At 43.8% G+C, this 19,064-nt stretch overlaps 1 protein-coding gene and 2 pseudogenes across 6 annotated transcripts in view; 1 reads left to right on the top strand and 2 right to left on the bottom strand.

Moving 5' to 3' along the window:
- Nucleotides 1-7,196, top strand: part of SEPTIN6 (septin 6) — a 77,541-nt gene extending 70,345 nt beyond the window's left edge. For 3 of the 6 annotated variants that reach the window (XM_053581107.1, XM_053581108.1, XM_053581110.1), the window contains one exon: nucleotides 3,904-5,989. In XM_053581107.1, the coding sequence (XP_053437082.1) occupies nucleotides 3,904-3,928 (25 nt within the window). In that variant the 3' untranslated portion in view covers nucleotides 3,929-5,989. Of the gene's footprint in view, nucleotides 1-2,695; nucleotides 3,867-3,903; nucleotides 5,990-6,190 lie in introns of those variants that run through there. The other 3 variants (XM_053581111.1, XM_053581106.1, XM_053581109.1) reach the window with 2 other exon arrangements.
- A 4,114-nt stretch (nucleotides 7,197-11,310) lies between these two features.
- LOC128577638 (U1 small nuclear ribonucleoprotein C-like) lies at nucleotides 11,311-11,788 on the bottom strand (annotated as a pseudogene).
- Nucleotides 11,789-11,888: 100 nt separating this feature from the next.
- On the bottom strand, nucleotides 11,889-12,115 carry LOC128578476 (ubiquitin-like protein 5; annotated as a pseudogene).
- Nucleotides 12,116-19,064: the final 6,949 nt, after the last annotated feature.

Raw genomic sequence — 19,064 nt, 5'->3', positions numbered from 1 at the left:
TGGGACAGCCAGCCCCAAATAGGTCAGCCCTTCCTGGCAGGCTTCTTTCTCCCTGGCATACCTCAAAAGCAATTCCACATTAACTAGTTGGGGGACGCCTCGGATCCCCAGGATCTGAAAGCAGCAGAGGCAACTGCCCCGTCCCCAAAGCCCTCATTCTAGTGGTGGATCAGAGTGGCCACCTGGCATGCAGGCACAGTGATTCTTACTATTCCACCTTCATTTTGAAACACTTGAGGCACTAGTTGTAGCTGTCTGCGATTTTAAGAGAAATTCCTTTGTTACCCATACGCAGTGGCAGATACTGTGTTTCGGTGGTTATTGGTCCTCGGTGATGTGCACTGTATGGACAGTATACAAATATCAAAGTACATCAGCCTTCCAGTGAAGCCCAGGACATAGTCCACTGAAGTGTTGTTGTTTTTGTTGTTGTTGTTTTAGACAGAGTCTCATTATGTCACCCTCAATAGAATGCAGTGGCATCACAGCTCACAGCAACCTCAAACTCTTGGGCTTAAGCCATTCTCTTGTCTCAGCCTCCTCCTAAGTAGTTGGGACTACAGGCGCCCACCACAACGCCCGGCTATTTTTGGTTGCAGTTGTCATTGTTTAGCTGGCCCAGGCTGGGTTTGAACCCTCCAGCCTTAGTGCATGTGGCTGGCGCCATAACCACTGTACTACAGGCACCAAGCCTGCAGTGTTTTTGTAGGTTACTTTTTCCCTAAGAATTAGACAAAGTTATGAAAAAAGAGGTGAGCCTTCGTATAGCATTTGTTACTTTTCAAAGTGATTTTTTCATATGGTATCTCATTCTATCCTTACAATACTTCTGTGAGATAAAGAAGGAAGGAATAATCATCAGTTTACAAGATGAGTAAATGGGGATCAGGGAATTTGAGGGACTTACCAAGGACCACACAGTGAGTTAGTGGCAGAACTGGAACAAGAACACAAAACTGCGTGACCAGTTCACACTGGCCCACTGTGATTGCAGTGACTCACACTGGTAATTCTAGGACTCTGAGAGGCCGAGGCAGGTGGATTGGTTGAGCTCAGGAGTTCGAGACCAGCCTGAGCAAAGTAAGAGCCCATCTCTACTAAAAATAGAAAAAGTAGGGCGGCGCCTGTGGCTCAGTGGGTAAGGCGCCAGCCCCATATACCGAGTGTGGCGGGTACAAGCCTGGCCCCCGGCCAAACTGCAACAAAAAAATAGCCAGGCGTTGTGGCGGGCACCTGTAGTCCCAGCTACTCGGGAGACTGAGGCAAGAGAGTCACTTGAGCCCAGGAGTTGGAGGTTGCTGTGAGCTGTGTGACGCCACGGCACTCTACTGAGGGCGATAAAGTAAGACTGTCTCTACAAAAAAAAAAAAAAAAAAGAAAGAAAAGAAAAAGTAGGTGGACACTGTGGCAGGTACCTATAAGTCCCAGCTACTTAGGAGGCTGAGGCAGGAGGATTACTTGAACCCAGAAGTTAGAGGTCATTGTGAGCTAGGCTGAGGCCATGGCACTCTAGCCTGGGTGATAGTTCTGTCTCAAAAACAAAAAATAATAATGCACACCTCCTAATTCCTGGTACAAATTGCCAGTAATCTGAGTGTATGTAAAGGGTGTGCATGTATGTGTGTGAGAGAGTTTACTGTAAAACATAATATGGATAAATTTCTAAGTATCTCCCCCAAATATCTAATAGTCTTTGTTTAATAAGATAAATATATATTCTTCAGGCAATAAATGGGCTCAGATCCACAGCCAGTTATTCTCAGGGACAGTGTGGTATGATGGGAAGAGCTAGCTCTGATCCCAGCTTGACTCTCTGTGACCATGAGAAAGTCTGTTGACTCGTTTCTCCTAATATGTCAAATGGAGATGATACTAATTGCCTTATTTATGTCACAGGGATGAGGGTTTATGTAAGCAAAATATCAAAGTATTATGTGAACACAAATCAATAATGGGTTTCTGTAGTTCCGGTTTTCAGGTCATTGTGGTCTAGACGCTAGAACAGGGCCCAGCAACCTGGGGTACCAGTTAGTCAGCTGACCAGAACAGTTCTTTTTTTTTTTTGAGACAGAATCTCACTTTGTCACCCGCAGTAGAGTGCTGTGGTGTCATAGCTCACAGCCATCTCAAACACTTGGGCTCAAGTGACTCTCTTGCCTCAGCCTCCCAAGTAGCGCCTGCCACAAAGCCCAGCTATTTTTAGAGACTAGGTCTCACTGTGGCTCAGGCTAGTCTGGAACCTGTGAGCTCAGGTAATCCACCTGCCTTGGCCTCCCAGAGTGCTAGTAACCAGGACAGTTCTGAAGGCCACCAGAGTAGAGACTTCAGCCTCCTCTGCTTTCCCTTGGGACAGGAAATGCAGTGGCTGAGCGGTTCCTGTGCAAGGTATCTAGGTGGTGGCGTGTGGAGGGGACATTAATCAGGACTTACTAATTAAGAGATAAAAAATATGTTGGGGGTTGTTGATCATTGTTTTGCTAGCTAATGCCACTACTGCCACCATTTGCGTGTGTGGGGGTGTATGAGAGAGAAAGCATGTTCCCACAATCAGTGCAGTAAGACCTTAAGACCATCTAACAGCTATATTCTCATTTGTCATCCATTTGTCATCATGCCTTAAATAATTTTCTTCTGACCTTTTTGGGGATACATTAATCCATCCATTCATTAACCCAACTTCTCTTTTCATTTTCAGTTTGGGCTTCCTGTAGACGCCCTTTTCCTGCGCAACTGAGCTGGGCCTCCCTTTCTTTAATTTCCCCCTTAACACATGGGGGTACATAGAATCTATGCCCTCTCCTCTCTTCCTGCCAAGGTTTATACAAGCCTGAGAGTCTGAGGATGATGTTTGGTCTCTGGTCAAGAAGCCAGCAGTGACATGGCTTGGAGATGCATGCTGCATCCTACTCCCCCTCAAAGCACCCCAGCCATTCCCTCCCACTTCACCCCCATCTTTGCCAGACTGTAACACGTTCAGGGGCACGTCCGCTGCTCTTCACCACCAGCTTCCCTGTTCAAAACTCTGATTGCTGCATGTTTCTCTGAGGTATTTGCATCCACCACGGCTGGGTAAGGACCAGCCTGGCCCATTCTACCTCTGCTGTCAGGAGCCACAGCCCCTTCTCAGAGAGTTCCAGGAGGAGATCCTTTTGTGCCTTTTCCTTCTGGCCTTTTAGCCTAGCCCTTGCCAGTCTTCATTCACTGCACTCAAGCTGTCCTGCAAATCTATGACAAGTTTATTTACATAAAACACAAATGCTGGAGAAAGCAGCATAAATGTCCCCTCTCTTTTAACTCTGGAGTACCCCATAAATGCAAAAGAGAGAATAAAACTGAATATTATCACCAGCCTAGAGTCTTGAATGATGGACTTGCAGAATTCTTCTGAGGTGTTTCGGCATATCCAGGGTAATTGCCCTGGGAGTTCCATACTATCCCAATAAGATGGGGCCAGTAGCAAGAATAATAATCCCACTTCAGAAACTGGCAGACTGAGCTGTCAAAGAGTCCCATGTTTGGGGGTTGTCATCAGAAGACTGATGAGTCTTCTAGTCTACCTGGTGAATGTGATGGTGATTTTTAATGTGCATTTTGCACACATCCTCCAATAAGGACAGATGTGACTATCAGCTAAAGAGAAGGAAAGACGCGTTCCACCTTGGAAAGTCCTTAACTTTATTTCCAGTCTAAGGAGTTGATATTTTAAAAATATTCCAGCCCTCATTTTTATAATAGGTCCATCAGATAATGGCTTTGGGAACCTCTTTGAAGTAGAGAGACCTCAGTTGTCAGGGCCCTGAGGCACAGTGGCCTTTGGTGTTTGGCCAGTGGCAAAGTGAGAGCTGGAGGTGACCTGGCAATGATCTGTGGCTAACATGCAGTCTCTCTGCCCTTCCTTTGCAGTAATCCATGGCTGTGTACTGAATAGTATTCCCTGCTACAGCTGGACTGGACTCCATTTAGCCTTTTAAGCCAAGGTTCCTATTATAACTGACAGCTTTCCTTTGGGGTGCCAGGCAGCCAGCACCTCCCCTTGCCATGTACTTCAAGTCCCACTTCTTCTTTTTGAGTTCTGCTACTTGCTCCTGCCTTGCAGTCCCACTGGGCACTGACCATGACCATCTTCTTCTTTTTTTCTTTTTTTTTTTTTTGAGTTTTTTTTTCATCATTTCCTTTAAAGCATACAAACAAGGCTAATTTCCTAGCCTTTTTTGAAGTGTTGAGAAAGGGGAGGGGTTTCTCTCTTCAGTAATAGATAATAGTAGGAAGCAAAAAAAAAAAAAAAGCAAAAAGTAGAATACATGAAAAGCAAACATACGCACACGCTTTCTCATGTTGGCAAAGCCAGAGTGCAGTTTTGATGCCTATGGTTTGGTGATTCACTGATTAGTTAGCGGGTAGAGAGGCCAGTATGAAGACGACGCTGCCAAAGCAGAAAGCTAGTTTCTTAGGAAAATCCTGGTCACAGTGGAGCATTTTAAAGACCTTGTGCTTGGAAGTAAAAACATTCCCCCCCCCAAAAAAAAAAACCTTAAAATGGTAACAAACAAACAAACTACCCCCCACTGAGATACTCAGCCAGCAGTTTAGAGGGAAGCTGAGTCAGGGCTGTTGTCCTTGAGAAAGGCTACTTAATTTGTAGCTTTGATTAACTTCAGAGCTGCTTTCTCAGAAGCTCACACTTAACCAACCGGTAATCACCGTCTCCCCGGGTAATTATTTGCATTATAAACCGGAGGACCCCTCATTTGCATTTGTTTACAGATTAACGGCCTGAGGCTTGAGGAGCTGTGACTATTTCAAAAGTAATAAAGCCACACAGCCTTTGAGAAACTGTCAGAAGTGAAAAAGGAATTTTATAGAAGGGAGACATTTTGGTCAGTAAGACAGATGTAACCCACTTATTACATAAGAGGAAACTGAAGCCCAGAGAGGTAGAGACTTGACCTCGGTCCCACTGCTGTTTCCTGGCAGAAGCCAGGCTAAATTCTGCGCCGTCTGACTCCCAATCCATTTCCCAGAGGCATTCAATATGTTTGTACATTCCTGGAGACAAGCAAGGTCTTTTGATATTCTGAAAAACTGAATAATCAGAAAACTTTTCAGGTTATTCCTTGGAGAAAAATATCTGAGGATAGAGCACGTGAGGGTGGGTCAAGGCAAAGGTTCTGGGTTAGCTCTGTAAGGAGTCACAGGGCACCTGCACGGGGTCAAGGCACGGATCTGTTTAACAAGTGCCATAGGTGATTCTCTCATCAGAGAAGAGTAGTATACAAAAACCTAATCTGTGAGGATAAGACCTTTAAAAAGATGATCAAGCCTATTAAAGGAAGTGAAATGCTTATTTCACTGGGTAGCTTTTCTCACTGTAGATAGAAAGGTTTTCCTGGCTTGGCGCCTGTGGCTCAAGGGCTAAGGCGCCAGCCACATACACCTGGGTTGGCGGGTTCGAATCCAGCCCAGGCCTGCCAAAACAACAATGATGGCTGCAACCAAAAAATAGCCGGGCGTTGTGGCAGGTGCCTGTAGTCCCAGCTACTTGGGAGGCAGAGGCAAGAGAATCGCTTGAGCCCAGGAGTTGGAGGTTGCTGTGAGCTGTGATGCCATAGCGCTCTACCCAGGGCGACAGCTTGAGGCTCTGTCTCAAAAAAAAAAGAAAAAAGAAAGGTTTTTCCCTTCTTCAATGAAAAGGCTTTTAAATTGGTACAATTGTTATTATTTTTAAAACATACCCTAAGTGCTCTGTTTACTTCTGGTGAAACCAAACCAGTCATTAGAAATGGTCTATGCTTTTATTTTCCCAGACTGGAATGGCTTTTCTGAAACACACACATGCACGCACCCCTCATTTCTCTGAAGCCAAGAACTTTGCTTTCCCTAGCTGCCGTGCAAATCGATCTTTTTGTTTATGTTTGTCGTTTTAATCATTTGGCATTCACATGTGGCTGTTAATATGTGCTTGTTTTTAATTAAAACAAGAAGCTTTAAACCGGTGTGTGGTGTTCTTAAAACCTTTTCGGCAGATTACCCCATGGTGATGGCCTACCAGAGACCCTCATTTCTAACCTGTCTTCTCAAAAGTATAATCTGTGCTACCTCACACTGACCACTCCCCTCCCCGTCTTACTTTGAATGGCCTTTTTCTTTGGCTAATTTCATGTTTTCTTTCTCTTTCTCTCTCCCTCTCCAGCTTTTTTTAATCTTGTCTTCAGCAGCTGCACTAAGTCTAAAGGAGAAGACTGCCATTATAGAAGAGTTAGGGTTCCATATTGTCTCAAACCAGAAATCATCCAGTCTCCTCTCCCCTCAAACTGCGTACACACACAAACACACACACACACTCCACTCAACGAGTGTTCATGTGTCCCCGTGTCCAGGCAAGAAGCTCTCTTCTGACTTACATGGTATTTTAAATGGAAATGTCTTGTCCTAAACTAACAAGGCAGGAAAAGAACCATCCGAGCTGCAAAATGGACCAAATATAACCTCAGAGAGACAACTACAGGATTACTCACCCAAGTGTAAGTGACTGGGGCAGGAGGCTCCAGCTGGGTGTGGAAGTTCTATTCGCAAATTTCTGTTTGAGTTATGTGTTTTTCTTTTTAAACAATTCTCTTGGTTCAGTGGGTTGACTGTCTACAGCCCCGATTAAATATTTTTGAACATGGAAGAGAAAGCCAAGTGACACTGTATTTTCTTCAGCATTCACAGACCTTCTGCAGACCCCAGCAAAGGGGAAAAATGTATCCACTAACCCTCAGATGGAGAAGGGGAGAAAAGAAGGGGTTTAAGCTTAGTGAGAGCAAAATTATGCCATTAAACTTTCCAGAGCCAGTAGGGGTTCAAGAGGTTTCTGTTCATCTTGGGATCTGGAGGGAGAGCCTTGATGTTAATAATCTGCCTCAAGTTCATTGGTTTAACTTGCATCAAAATACCATGTGAGTGGCTCATTACCATATATCCCCACCACCGTTCTGCTGTCCAGTGTCTCTTGAGAGAGCCTCTTTGCATGTTTTCCAGAATCTGTGTTTGTTTTTCCTTTCTTCTCCTTTGTTCTTTTTGCTCAAAGGTGTGACCAGTCACTCCCCTCTGGGGCTTTCATTCTCCAGGAGAAACATCCCAGAACCAGCACTGTTTAGCTTGATGCCTTTCTAATGTCCATGTCAATTTTCAATAAAATTCAAAGAAATGCTAAATGGCTGTGTGATCTGATCCTGTCATGAGATGTTCTGGCCCACTGGGGTTTGCCTTGGGAGGAGTGGGTGGCTTTGAAAGGCTCCCAAGTGGTTGATATTAAAAGCTTAGGGAGGCACCCCAGCTCATGTACTCTTCCTAGGCTGGTTGCGGTGTCTCCCCTTTCCTCCATCTGGGCCTGAAATCCCCACCAGGGTGGGTGGTGGTGGGCAGAAAGTCTTCTACTTTGCCTTTATTAGCATGGATTTCATTGATCAGGTGAGCTAATTATTATCTAAGATATTATACGGAGGAAGTAGAGCACTAAATCCTACAGAAAAGATTCAGGTGAGTTTTAATTCTGGAAGGAAAAGAACACTGCACTGGATGTCTTTTCTACTTTAATTCTGTGATGTGAGCATCCCCCCAAATTCATGGACGTGACTGTCCTTTATGACTCAAAGAGTATTTTGTGCGCTGGGTCTACCAGAGAAGGAAGCCTATCTCCCTAGGCATTAAAGTAGCCAAGAGGGGCATGGTCAGTTTTCAGAACTTTGGTTGCGGGTAAGATGGGGTTTCCTTCCCTTAGCTTCGTTTCCCTAACTGCCAGATGCTGAAGCCAGGACGAGTGATCTGCATCCTCTGTGTGGAGACTTGGAGGCCTCTGAAGGGGTGCCGGAGAAAGTAACATTGGTCTGCCTCTGTCTCTGTGCAGCTCACACACTAAGGGACAGCTGAATGTGACAATACTGACTTGTGATGTCACAGTAGAGGCCAGCAATGAGGTGTTGTGGAAAAATACAAGCTCTGGACACAGACAGACTCCTTAGATGTGTGCTCTGGGGCAGGTTGTGTTAATAACTCTACAAAAGGAGAATATTAGCTAAGCCCAGGTGGCTCCCTCCTGTAATCCTAGGACTCTGGGAGCTGAGGCAGGAGGACAGCTTGAGCTCAGGAGTTCGAGATCAGCCTGAGCAATTAGCAGACCTGCAGACCTCACCAAAAACCCCTTCTGCAGACCTCATCTCTACTAAAAACTGGCTGGGCATTGTGGCAGGAGCCACCTGTAGTTCCAGCTACTCAGAAGGCTGAGGCAGAAGAATCCCTTGAGCCCCGGAGTTTGAGGTTGCTGTGAGCTAGGCTGAGGCCACCGCACTCTAGCCTGGGTGACAGTGAGATTCTGTCTCAAAAAAATGAAAAAAGGAGAATATCAGTGACTCCCTTGCAGAGTCATTGTGAAGGCTGCCTGTGCTAATAATGTAAGTTAAAGACGTGGGTGTTCAATAATTGGATCTCTCTGATGCAGGGTTTCTCAATCTCAGCACTATGGACATTTGAGGCCAGTTAACTGTTGGGGGTGGGGGACTGTCCTGTGATAAGATGTTTAGCAGCATCCTAGGCGTCTACCCACTAGATGTCAGTAGCGTGCCTTCCCCACTCCCCACAGTTGGGATAACCAAAAAAACGTTTCCAGACAATGTCAAAATCGCCCTATGTGGAGAACCATCGCTTTAGGCCAGAGGCCAGCAAACTTTCTGTAAAGGGTCAGCTGGTAAATATTTTAGACTTAGTAAGTCACACGATCTCTGTAACTATTCAGCTGTTACTATAACGTGACAGCAGCCAGAGCTAATACATAAAAGCATGAGTGTAGCTGTGCTTCAATTACTTATGGACACAAAATGTGAGTTTCATATATTTTTCACATATCTTAAGTTATTCTTTTGATTTTTGTCAACCACTAACAAATGTAAAAACCGTTCTTCAGGCAAGGATCAGACAAGTACAGGCGATGAGGCAGATTTGGCTTGTGGGCTATTTTGTTGATCCCACTGCTAATGCATTTCTGTGTTTATTTTCTATTTTAATGCAATTTTAATCCTTATTTCAACCTAAATGCAATAATAATTTGATAAGGTACATACAGACAAAACCCATATATCCTGAATTACAAAAGAGTGTCCATGAGACTGTAACTCAAATCTGTCCCTCTAAATTCTAATTCTCTATTAATAAAATTTTACCCAATATTTTTCTTTTCACATGGCCCTCTTCTGAGCCAATTAAACAGATTTTTGTTTCATTTTGATTTACGCTGAATGCAACATAAAAATATAACAAGGTAAAAGTAAACATTGTATAAGAAAGCTAAAAAAGAAGCGCTTCCATGGACACACACAGGTTTCATCAAGTACATGTTTCCACAATGAATAAATACTTACAAATATGCAAATAAAACATTACCCTAAATTCTTATCTTCCCATCAATGCCATTCAATTTTTAGGCAATGCCATTCTTGCTACTGAAAACTTTTTTTAGAAGCTTCTCCCAAAACTTAACAAATAGTATATTATAATCCCCCAAAAGTCTTAAATCAGAAAAGCTTTCCAACGTGGAAGATTCACATGAAACTTTTCTCCAAGGAAATAAAATCATTCTTATTATCGGAAGAAAAGAATATTGAAAGAAATCAGCTTTTAAAACAGATAAACATCTATACCAAAAAAAAAAAAGGCCTTTTCCTATATCATCCCTTTAAATGAAACATGAAAAATGTTCACTACAATAATCTCTCAGACTACTTTCATATAAAAACTTCAGAATACATAAAGCAGGACGGTGCCTGTGGCTCAAAGGAGTAGGGCTCTGGCCCCATATGCCGGAGGTGGCAGGTTCAAACCCAGCCCTGGCCAAAAACTGCAAAAAATAAAAAAGAATACATAAAGCACATATTTCAGCTTTCAAAGATGCCATTTAGATTTCATATATTAAACAGCTACAGCATGGCTCACAATGGCACAAATATGCCTAACACAAGAACAATATTAATATTTCATCCCTGGCTAACAGTCTGCATGGTTTGAAAGGAGCTTTAACTTATGTGTGGTCATTAAAACTCAATAAGTAATTCAAGTATGGTCATATCGAGGCAGGGAATTAATCCAATATCACTATAAAAATCAAAGCCATAAAAATAAAGGCAGAAAACTTGGTTTCTCTACCTTTCATTTACATAGGTAGATATCAGGACCTTACCATAGAAAATATAACAATTCTTACATATGGTTTCCCTAGAACATAATGGAGTTTCAGAAACTAGAAAAGATGTCAGGATCCATAGTTGGCTTCATCAAATGCTTTTCTAGCCCATTTCAATTCTTCATTCATAGTAAACAAGTCCTTAACCCTAGCAAACTTCCCGGGGTCCCTTTGAATCAAGAAGATGATATCTTCAATTTGTACTCGACCTTGTCTGCCAATAGACAAGGCCTTGTGAGTCATTTCAGTAATGAACTCTCTCACAGTGGATGTTCTTCAAGAGGAGATATTCTTCAAGAAGATCTACTGACTTAGCATAAGGATTCTTTTTTATCTCCAAAGCCATACATCATACATCTCAATTCTGCAGAAAAAAGGTCTCTGTTTTTTACCCTGTCCACCTTCTACACCTTCTCCAATTTCTTCATTTCCTTCCTCAAAAGCAGGATCTTCCTCCTCATCTGCCACCCCATCAGCCTGCCAGCCTACAGCACCCAGCAGGCTCCCACTCAGCAGGTTTCACTACTTGCACAGCCTCACTTCCGGTGACTTCCTCATTAAAGTGAGTTTTGATTGTATTTTATTTTATTTTTTAACTAAAATACTTAAAGAGTTTTATTTTCACATTTCACAATACAAATGAAAACCTCCCCTTTTTTGAGTTTACTTCTTCCCTTCAAAACTATTCTCCCTTTGATAGGAAGGAGGAGCAAGTCTTCCTTACCATGCTATTAAGAAAACACCTGGAGTCACAGCACCAAGATCTCCTGGTGAAACAGAACAAGTAATATGCAACTGACATAAAGAAAACTCCCCTCGGGCGGCACCTGTGCCTCAGTGAGCAGGGCACCGGCCCCATATACCAACGGTGGCGGGTTCAAACCCAGCCCCGGCCAAACTGCAACAAAAAAATAGCTGGGCGTTGTGGCGGGTGCCTGTAGTCCCAGCTACGCAGGAGACTGAGACAGGAGAATCGCCTAAGCCCAGGAGTTGGAGGTTGCTGTGAGCTGTGTGACGCCACGGCACTCTACCGAGGGCAATAAAGTGAAACTCTGTCTCTACAAAAAAAAAAAAGAAAAGAAAACTCCCCTCTACCCTTATCTGTCTGGTCAAGTCATTCCAGGACCAGTGGGCACCAACATGGGACCAGCAGGAGGTCTCATCACTGGGGGCCCAGGCATCATTGGCATGTGACCTCCCCTGGGTGGCCTCATTCCAGGAGCAGGTCCCCCTGGCATCATCCCAGGAGGAGGAGGACCCATCATCGGCATCATGGGAGGGCTCCCCACATGGGGTGTTGGCATCGTTCCAGGATGAGGAGGACCCAGAAGATTGGGGGGAGGTGGAATCATCGCCCCTGCAGGAGGAGGAGCAGAGAATGGAGTAGGAGGTATTTTCCCTTGTTGAAATGCAGCTGTTGTTTTGTCAGTCGGGCTCTGGGCCTGCTCTTCCATCCATTCCTGGTAGTTCCCTCACATTCTCCTTGTGCTTCCTCCCACTGCAGTGTGTCTTTCTCACAGATGGAGAGTCACGGGTGAGATATGTATCCCAGTAGTCACAGTAGAACTTGGGCATAGTCCCTCCTGGTGACTCCTTTCTAATGTGAGTTTTTAAAAACAAGCCTCCATATCAGTGTGGGAGGAAAGAATGGTAGAGCGGGGGAAGTAAGTCTGCTCTATTGGTAATAAAGCTCCAAGTTCATCCCATCATGGATTTCATAGTCCCCTAGAGACATGTGGTCCTTAAAAATCATGTACCACTGTACCACTTCATAAGGACAATGTTGTTACAACGGGTGACAGTTTGGGCTGCAGTTACCTTCTTAAGGTCCCCAATGGTGTCATCCATGTAGCATTTAACGTGGACCTTCCCCAGATGGTCATTGCAAACAACCTTGGCCATCCCGGTTGGAGCTCCAAACTCAAACTTCCAACCTGCAGATGCCACAACCTTCAGCCTCAAGCGCTGTGATGGACAAGATTTTAAAAGCCAGGAGAGATTCTTTTGCAACCTCCATGCATTTGAAAACCACTGGAAGGCCCGTCCAATCTCTACTTCAGCCTTTCAGAGCAGCCACATTTCTGTGTTTATTTATGTGTCATCAAGCCTAAAGGTGTTAGAAGCAACTCACCTCTCCAGAGAAATCAGAAATGAAGACAAATAGCTGGAGTTTTAATAAAAGGTAGTAAGGAAAGTGGGATTGCATTTACTAAAATTACGTGTATAGTTTTGCTAGGGCATTCTTGAGAGGGTGTAGACCTACTGTGGTGATCAGTCTGGGTCTGGGTTAGGGAGTTGGCGAGCAGCTGAGAATGCCACCTGCTTCTAGGAAGAGAACTGGGTCTCTAATACCCTCAAAAGGCCGAACAACCAGGACTCCAATTGTAACCAATGAGGTTAAGAAGCGTCTTCTCCTGTTTGGAATGTCCCCAATTAGGAAGATTCATTCCTTTGCTTACAAGGTCATTCTTCTAAAATGTGGGCACCCCTTGAAACAGTTATGCATTAGGACAGTAGTGCCTCCTAGTGATTTTGGCACCTTCCATTGGTGTCAATCCACAACTTATACACATAACTACCTCTTTGTTTGTCTTGGGCTTTAGAAAGTCATTGCCCTGGGCTAAATACCTCTAGAAATATTGTCACCATTACTTATAGGACTAGGGATAAACTCCTTATCTTGGTTTTGGGCTTAATATTTCCATAAGATCTAGTTAGATGCTGCTCTTCAGAAACTTATGGACTGACCCCATAATATCTACTCAGCCATATTCTCTAATACTTCCTAATATCCATTCTCCATTCTAGTCCACTCAGTCTCTACACAAGCTTCTCTCTGAGTTACACAAACTGTTGACTCTGTCTGAAATATTATCTACTAATTAAAATCCTACCTAGCTTGGCATCCCTAGCACAGTGGTTATGGTGTCCGCCACATACACTGAGGCTGGAGGGTTCGAACCCAGCCCGGACCAGCTAAACAACAGTAACAACTGCAACAAAAAATAGCCGGGCTTTGTGGTGGGCACCTGTAGTCCCAGCTACTTGGGAGGCTAAGGCAAGAGAATCGCTTAAGCCCAAGAGTTTGAAGTTGCTGTGAGCTGTGACACCATAGCACTCTACCAAGGGCAACATAGTGAGACTTTGTCTCCTAATAATAATAATAATAGGGCGGCGCCTGTGGCTCAGTGAGTAGGGCGCCGGCCCCATATGCCGAGGGTGGCGGGTTCAAACCCAGCCCCGGCCAAACTGCAACAAAAAAATAGTCGGGCGTTGTGGCAGGTGCCTGTAGTCCCAGCTGCTCGGGAGGCTGAGGCAAGAGAATCGCGTAAGCCCAAGAGTTAGAGGTTGCTGTGAGCCGTGTGACGCCACGGCACTCTACCCGAGGGCGGTACAGTGAGACTCTCTCTACAAAAAGAAAAAATAATAATAATAAATAATAAAATCCTACCTGCAAAGCTCAGGTCCCACCTCTCCTTGAAGCCTTTCTTGATCCCAAACTCCTATCCTGATCTCTATTTTTTCCTTCCTTCCTTCCTTCTTTCTTTCTCCCTTTTCCTTCCTTCCTTTCCTTCCTTTCTTTCCCTTCCTTCCCTCCTTTCTTTTCTTTCTTTCTTTTTTTTTTTGAGATAGAGTTTCTCTCTGTTTGCCTTGGGTAGAGTGCTGTGGCGTCATAGCTCACAGCAACCTCAAACTTTTGGGCTCAAGCGATCCTTCCTGCCTCAGCCTCCTGAGTAGCTGGGACTACAGGTGTCCAACACAAAGCCCAACTAATTTTTCCATTTTTAGTTAGAGACAGGGTCTTGATTTTTGCTTAGACTGGTCTTGAACTTCTGACCTCAAGCAGTCCACCCGCCTCAGCCTCCCAGAGTGCTAGGATTACAGGGCTGAGCCACCTGGTGGTTGTTTTTAATGTGTTAGTAAACATTCCTCAAGACAGTGGTTCTCAAACTTCCTAATGCCACGGCCCTTTAATACAGTTCCTGTGGGTCGCGACCCACAAGTTGAGAACCGCTTCCTCAAGAGCACATTGTGATGCAGAATACTCTGCTAAAGAACTTGTGGGGCATAGTGGTTCACACCTGTAATCCTAGCACTCTGGGAGGCCATGGTGGGTGGATTGCTTGAGCTCAGGAGTTTGAGACTAGCCTGACCAAGAGCTAGCCACTTCGTTACCAAAAATAGGAAAAAACAAACAAACAACTAGCTGGGCATTGTGATGGGTGCCTGTAGTCCCAGCTACTCAGGAGTGAGATAAGAAGATCACTTGAGGTGGCGCCTGTAGCTCAACCATATACACCAGAGCTGGCAGGTTCGAATCCGGCCCAGGCCTGCCAAACATCGACAACTACAACCAAAAAATAGCCAGGTGTTGCGGTGGGCACCTGTAGTCCCAGCTACTCAGGAGCCTGAGGCAAGAGAATCCCTTAAGTCCAGGAGTTAGAAGTTGCTGTGAACTGTGACACCACAGCACTCTACCCAGGGCGATAACTTGAGGCTCTGTCTCAAAAAAAAAAGAAGAAGAAGAAGATCACTTGAGCCAGGTGCGGTGGCTCATGCCTGTAATCCTAGCACTCTGGGAGGCAGAGGCAGGTGGATTGCTTGACTTCACAAGTTGAAAATCAGCCTGAGTAAAAAGCAAGACCCCGTCTCTACTAAAAATAGAAAAACGGAGGCAAGAGGATCGCTTGAGCCCAAGAGTTGGAGGTTGCTGTAAGCTATGATGCCACAGCACTCTGCTCAGGGTGACAGCTTCAGACTGTCTTAAAAAAAAAGAGAGAGAGAGACAGAAGATCGCTTGAGCTCAAGAGTTTGAGGTTGCTGTGAGCTATGACACCAAAGCACTCTACCAAGGGTGACAGAGTGAATTCTGCCTCAAAAAAAAAAAAAAAAAAAAAAGCCAGGCACTATGGGATAGTTAGGGGAGTGGTGTTCAGTTAGGCTCCGAGTTTCCCTCCTTTTGTTACTTAGTGACCCCCCCCATAGGAAAGGACAGGAAAGGAAGCTTCAGGGAAGTCTAATGGGGTGCATGTGGCTAGGATAAAGACAATGGTAGGAGCCTGTGTTACAGCAGAAAAAGATGATGGAGGGGAGGAAGAAGGATGATTACAGGAGGTTTCTGGATTGTTTTAGGAGCACAATGGCTGCTTTTATCATCCACACCGACACCTCTCTTCCTACATCTCTGTACAAACTTCATTCAGACAATATATTTCTACTTAGGGGTTTTAAGTCCTGCTCACTAAGAAACCATCTGAAGCATGTGAGAAGGGAATGGCCTGAAGCATTATTATTATTTTTTTTTTGAGACAGTCTCACTCTGTTGCCCAGGCTAGAGTGCCGTGGTGTCAGCCTAGCTCACAGCAACCTCAAACTTCTGGGTTCAAATAACCCTCTGGCCTCAGACTCCCGAGAAGCATCTGGGACTATAGATGCCCACTACCACACTCAACTAATTTTTGTATTTTTAGTAAAGATGGGGTCTTGTTTTGTTCAGACTGGTCTCGAATTCCTGAGCTCAAGCAATCCTCCAGCTGCAGCCTCCCAGAGGGCTAGCATTACAGACATGAGCCACAGCACACAGCTAGCTGAAGCATTTTTTAATCAGAAGGATACCAGGAGGGAAAAGAATCCCTCTTCAATAAATGGTGCTGGGATAACTGGATAGCCACATGTAAAAGACTGAAACTTGACTTGCACCATTCACCACTTAAAAAAATTGATTCAAGATGGATAAAAGATTTAAATCTAAGGCAGGAAACAATTACAATCCTAGACAAAAGTGTAGAGAAAACTCTTGAAGATGTTAGCCTGGGGAAAGATTTTATGAAGAAGACGTCTGTGGCAATTGCAACAACAAAAATTAACAAGTGGGACTTAAACTGAAAAGTTTCTGCACAACTAAGGACACAACAATCAAAGTAAACAGACAACATTCAGAATGAGAAAAGATACTAGCATATTACGAATCTGACACAGGCATGATAACTAGGATCTATAGAGAATTCAAATTAGTCAACAAAGAGAGCAAACAACTCTTATCACTGGGTAAGAGACATAAGGACATATGTACTAGATTGTTTATTGCAGCTCAATTTACAATTGCCAAGATGTGGAAACAACCTAAATGCCCATCAATTCAGGAATAGATTAACAAACTTGGTGTATGCATACCATGGAATACTATTCAGCTATAAAAAGATGGTGATTTCACATCTCTTGTATTAACCAAGATGGTGACTTCACATCTTTTGTATTAACCTGGATGGAGTTGAAACACATTCTTCCTAGTAAAGTATCACAAGAATGGAAAAGCAAATATCCAATGAACTCAATACTAATATGAAGTCAGTAGACAATCTAATTCATGGCCACATAGGAGAAAAACTCATTTCAAGTCAAGCTGGGAGAGGGGGCTTGGGGCGCTCCTACTGAATGAGCACAGTGTAGGGGTATATGGCACATCTTTGGGTGCAGGACATAGCTACAAGAGGGACTCTACCTAACAAATTCAAATACTGTGATTTGGTTGTTTATACCCTCACATTAACCTGAAATAAAAAAAATAGAAGTATGCCAGAAAGAGGAGATCATGGAAAATCATGGAAATTTTTGTTTTGCATTGTTTTCTATAGATGAAACTGTTTATTCCATAGTGGGGATTACAAATAGGATCCGGTTATGGTTGTTCCAGGGCAGATGGCCTCTTACATCATCAGTTTCATTGCCTTTCATTTTGTAATCTAAGTTCAAAAATCAGACTGCACCTCCAAAAATAGCAGGGCATCGGTGGGCATCTGTAGTCCCAACTACTTGGGAGGCTGAGGCAAGAGAATCCCTTGAACCCAAGAGTTTGAGGTTGCTGTGAGCTATGACACCACAGCACTCTACCCAGGGTGATAAGTGAGACTCTGTCTAAAAAAAAAAAAAAAAAAAAAAAATCAGACTGCAATTATTTATTTCTGTGTGATAGGAAAATTTTAGTCCAAGCTGACAGAAAGTAATTTTTCTTTTTCTCAGATTGTTTTCCAGGAAAGATGTACATTAATTACAGTGTTGATTTTGATAAAAGTTGGCAGCCTAGCCTGTGTCTTAGTCCATTTGTGCTGCTTTAACAAAATATTTGAGATTGGGTAACTTATAAAGAACAGAAATTTATTTCTCTGGGGTCTGAGGCAAGTCCAAGATCAAGGCACCAGTAGGTTCAATTGTCTGGTAAAGACATCTGCTTCCAAGATGGTGTCATGTTGGTGTATCCTCCAGAAGGGAGGCATGCTATGTCCCCACATGGCAGAAGGCAAAGGGCAAGTGATTAACCAAATACTGCATGAACCCTCTTTTATAAGGACCTTAATCCCATTCAGGAGAGGGGAACACTCATGGCCTAATCACCTCTTAAAGTCCCCACCTCTTAATACAATCAGATTGGCCACTAAATTTCAAAACTTGAATCTTAAGAGCAGACACATTGAAGCCATAGCAGGCTGAAATTGATTCAGTTATAACAACACAAATCAGCTTAAAATGCAGGCTGCAAGAGAATGAATTTCACTAGTTTGGGACAATGGGAAGAGCCTTCATTCATTCAATTCAACAAATATCCATCCGCGGAGAGCCTACAGGAGCCAAGTGTAGGTGCCAACAGCAAGATGGGAGTCCTCGGTTCTCATGGAGCTGACATTTGTGGAGAGGTGAATCAAACCGTTAAAAATAAGTTCAAGGTGGCAGAGCCGGTGGCTCACGCCTGTAATCTTAGCACTCTGGGAGGCTGAGGCAGGGGGATTGCTTGATCTCCGGAGTTGGAGACGAGCCTGAGCAAAAGTGAGACCCCGTCTCTACTAAAAATAGAAAAAACTGAGGCAAGAGAATCGCTTGAGCTGGAGTTGGAGGTTGCTATGAGCTATGATGCCACGGCACCTACCCAGGGTGACAGCTTGAGACTCTGTCTCAACAACAACAACAACAATAATAATATTAATAAGTTCAAGGTGATATATGCTGTGAAAAAAATAAATAAAACAGGGCAATACAATGGCAAATAATAGGGGAACTCTAGCTGAGCAGTCAGGTGACCTAAATTCTGATTTCATCATTACCAAAAACTCTTTCTCTATAGCCTTCAGCAAGTCATTTCACCTCGCTAGCCTTATTTTCCTCATTCATATGACTTGAATTTGTGAATTTCTCTAAGCTTCCTTCCTAGTATTGCATTTTTTGATTTAATAGTTCAGAGACTGTCAGTACTTCAGTAAACATGAATGCCTACCACAGAGAGACATAGAAATAAACAATAATGAAACTGAAAAATCCTGTTATCCTCTGCTCTTCTCAGTCCTATGCACGTCTACTAGTAAGATATGCCATATAGTCAGGAATATGACAGTAAAGAGTTAAAAAAGGTAATGAATCAAACTCACCTCATCCAGTAGTCTCGCTTTTGGTGGAACATGTAGTTTTTGCAGGGTTATTTCTTGCCACCTAGATTGTAATTAATTCCAGTAGTATTCCTAATATATTGAACACAAGTAGGTGCAGCGCAAATTCCTGCTGACCGACACTCATTCATTAACTAAAGGAGAAGGGGAACAGGAGTAGCACAGGTTGGCAGATAGGAAGTGACTGGAGCAGAAACAAAGTGATTCAGCTGTTTGCCACTGTGCAGCCTTTAACTCTCTTCTTTGGGCCCCTTTTGTATTTTGTAATATTTTGCACAGTTTTTTTTTTTTTTTGTGTGTGTGGGGGGGGGTTGTTGCCCTCGGTAGAGTTCTTTGGCGTCATAGCTCACAGCAACCTCAAACTTTTGGGCTCAAGCAATTCTCTTGCCTCAGCCTCCCGAGTAGCTGGGACTACA

This window comes from Nycticebus coucang, chromosome X (assembly GCF_027406575.1).
Source record: "Nycticebus coucang isolate mNycCou1 chromosome X, mNycCou1.pri, whole genome shotgun sequence".
NCBI classification, from domain to species: domain Eukaryota; kingdom Metazoa; phylum Chordata; class Mammalia; order Primates; family Lorisidae; genus Nycticebus; species Nycticebus coucang.
This window is presented reverse-complemented; position numbering and strand designations above follow the sequence as displayed.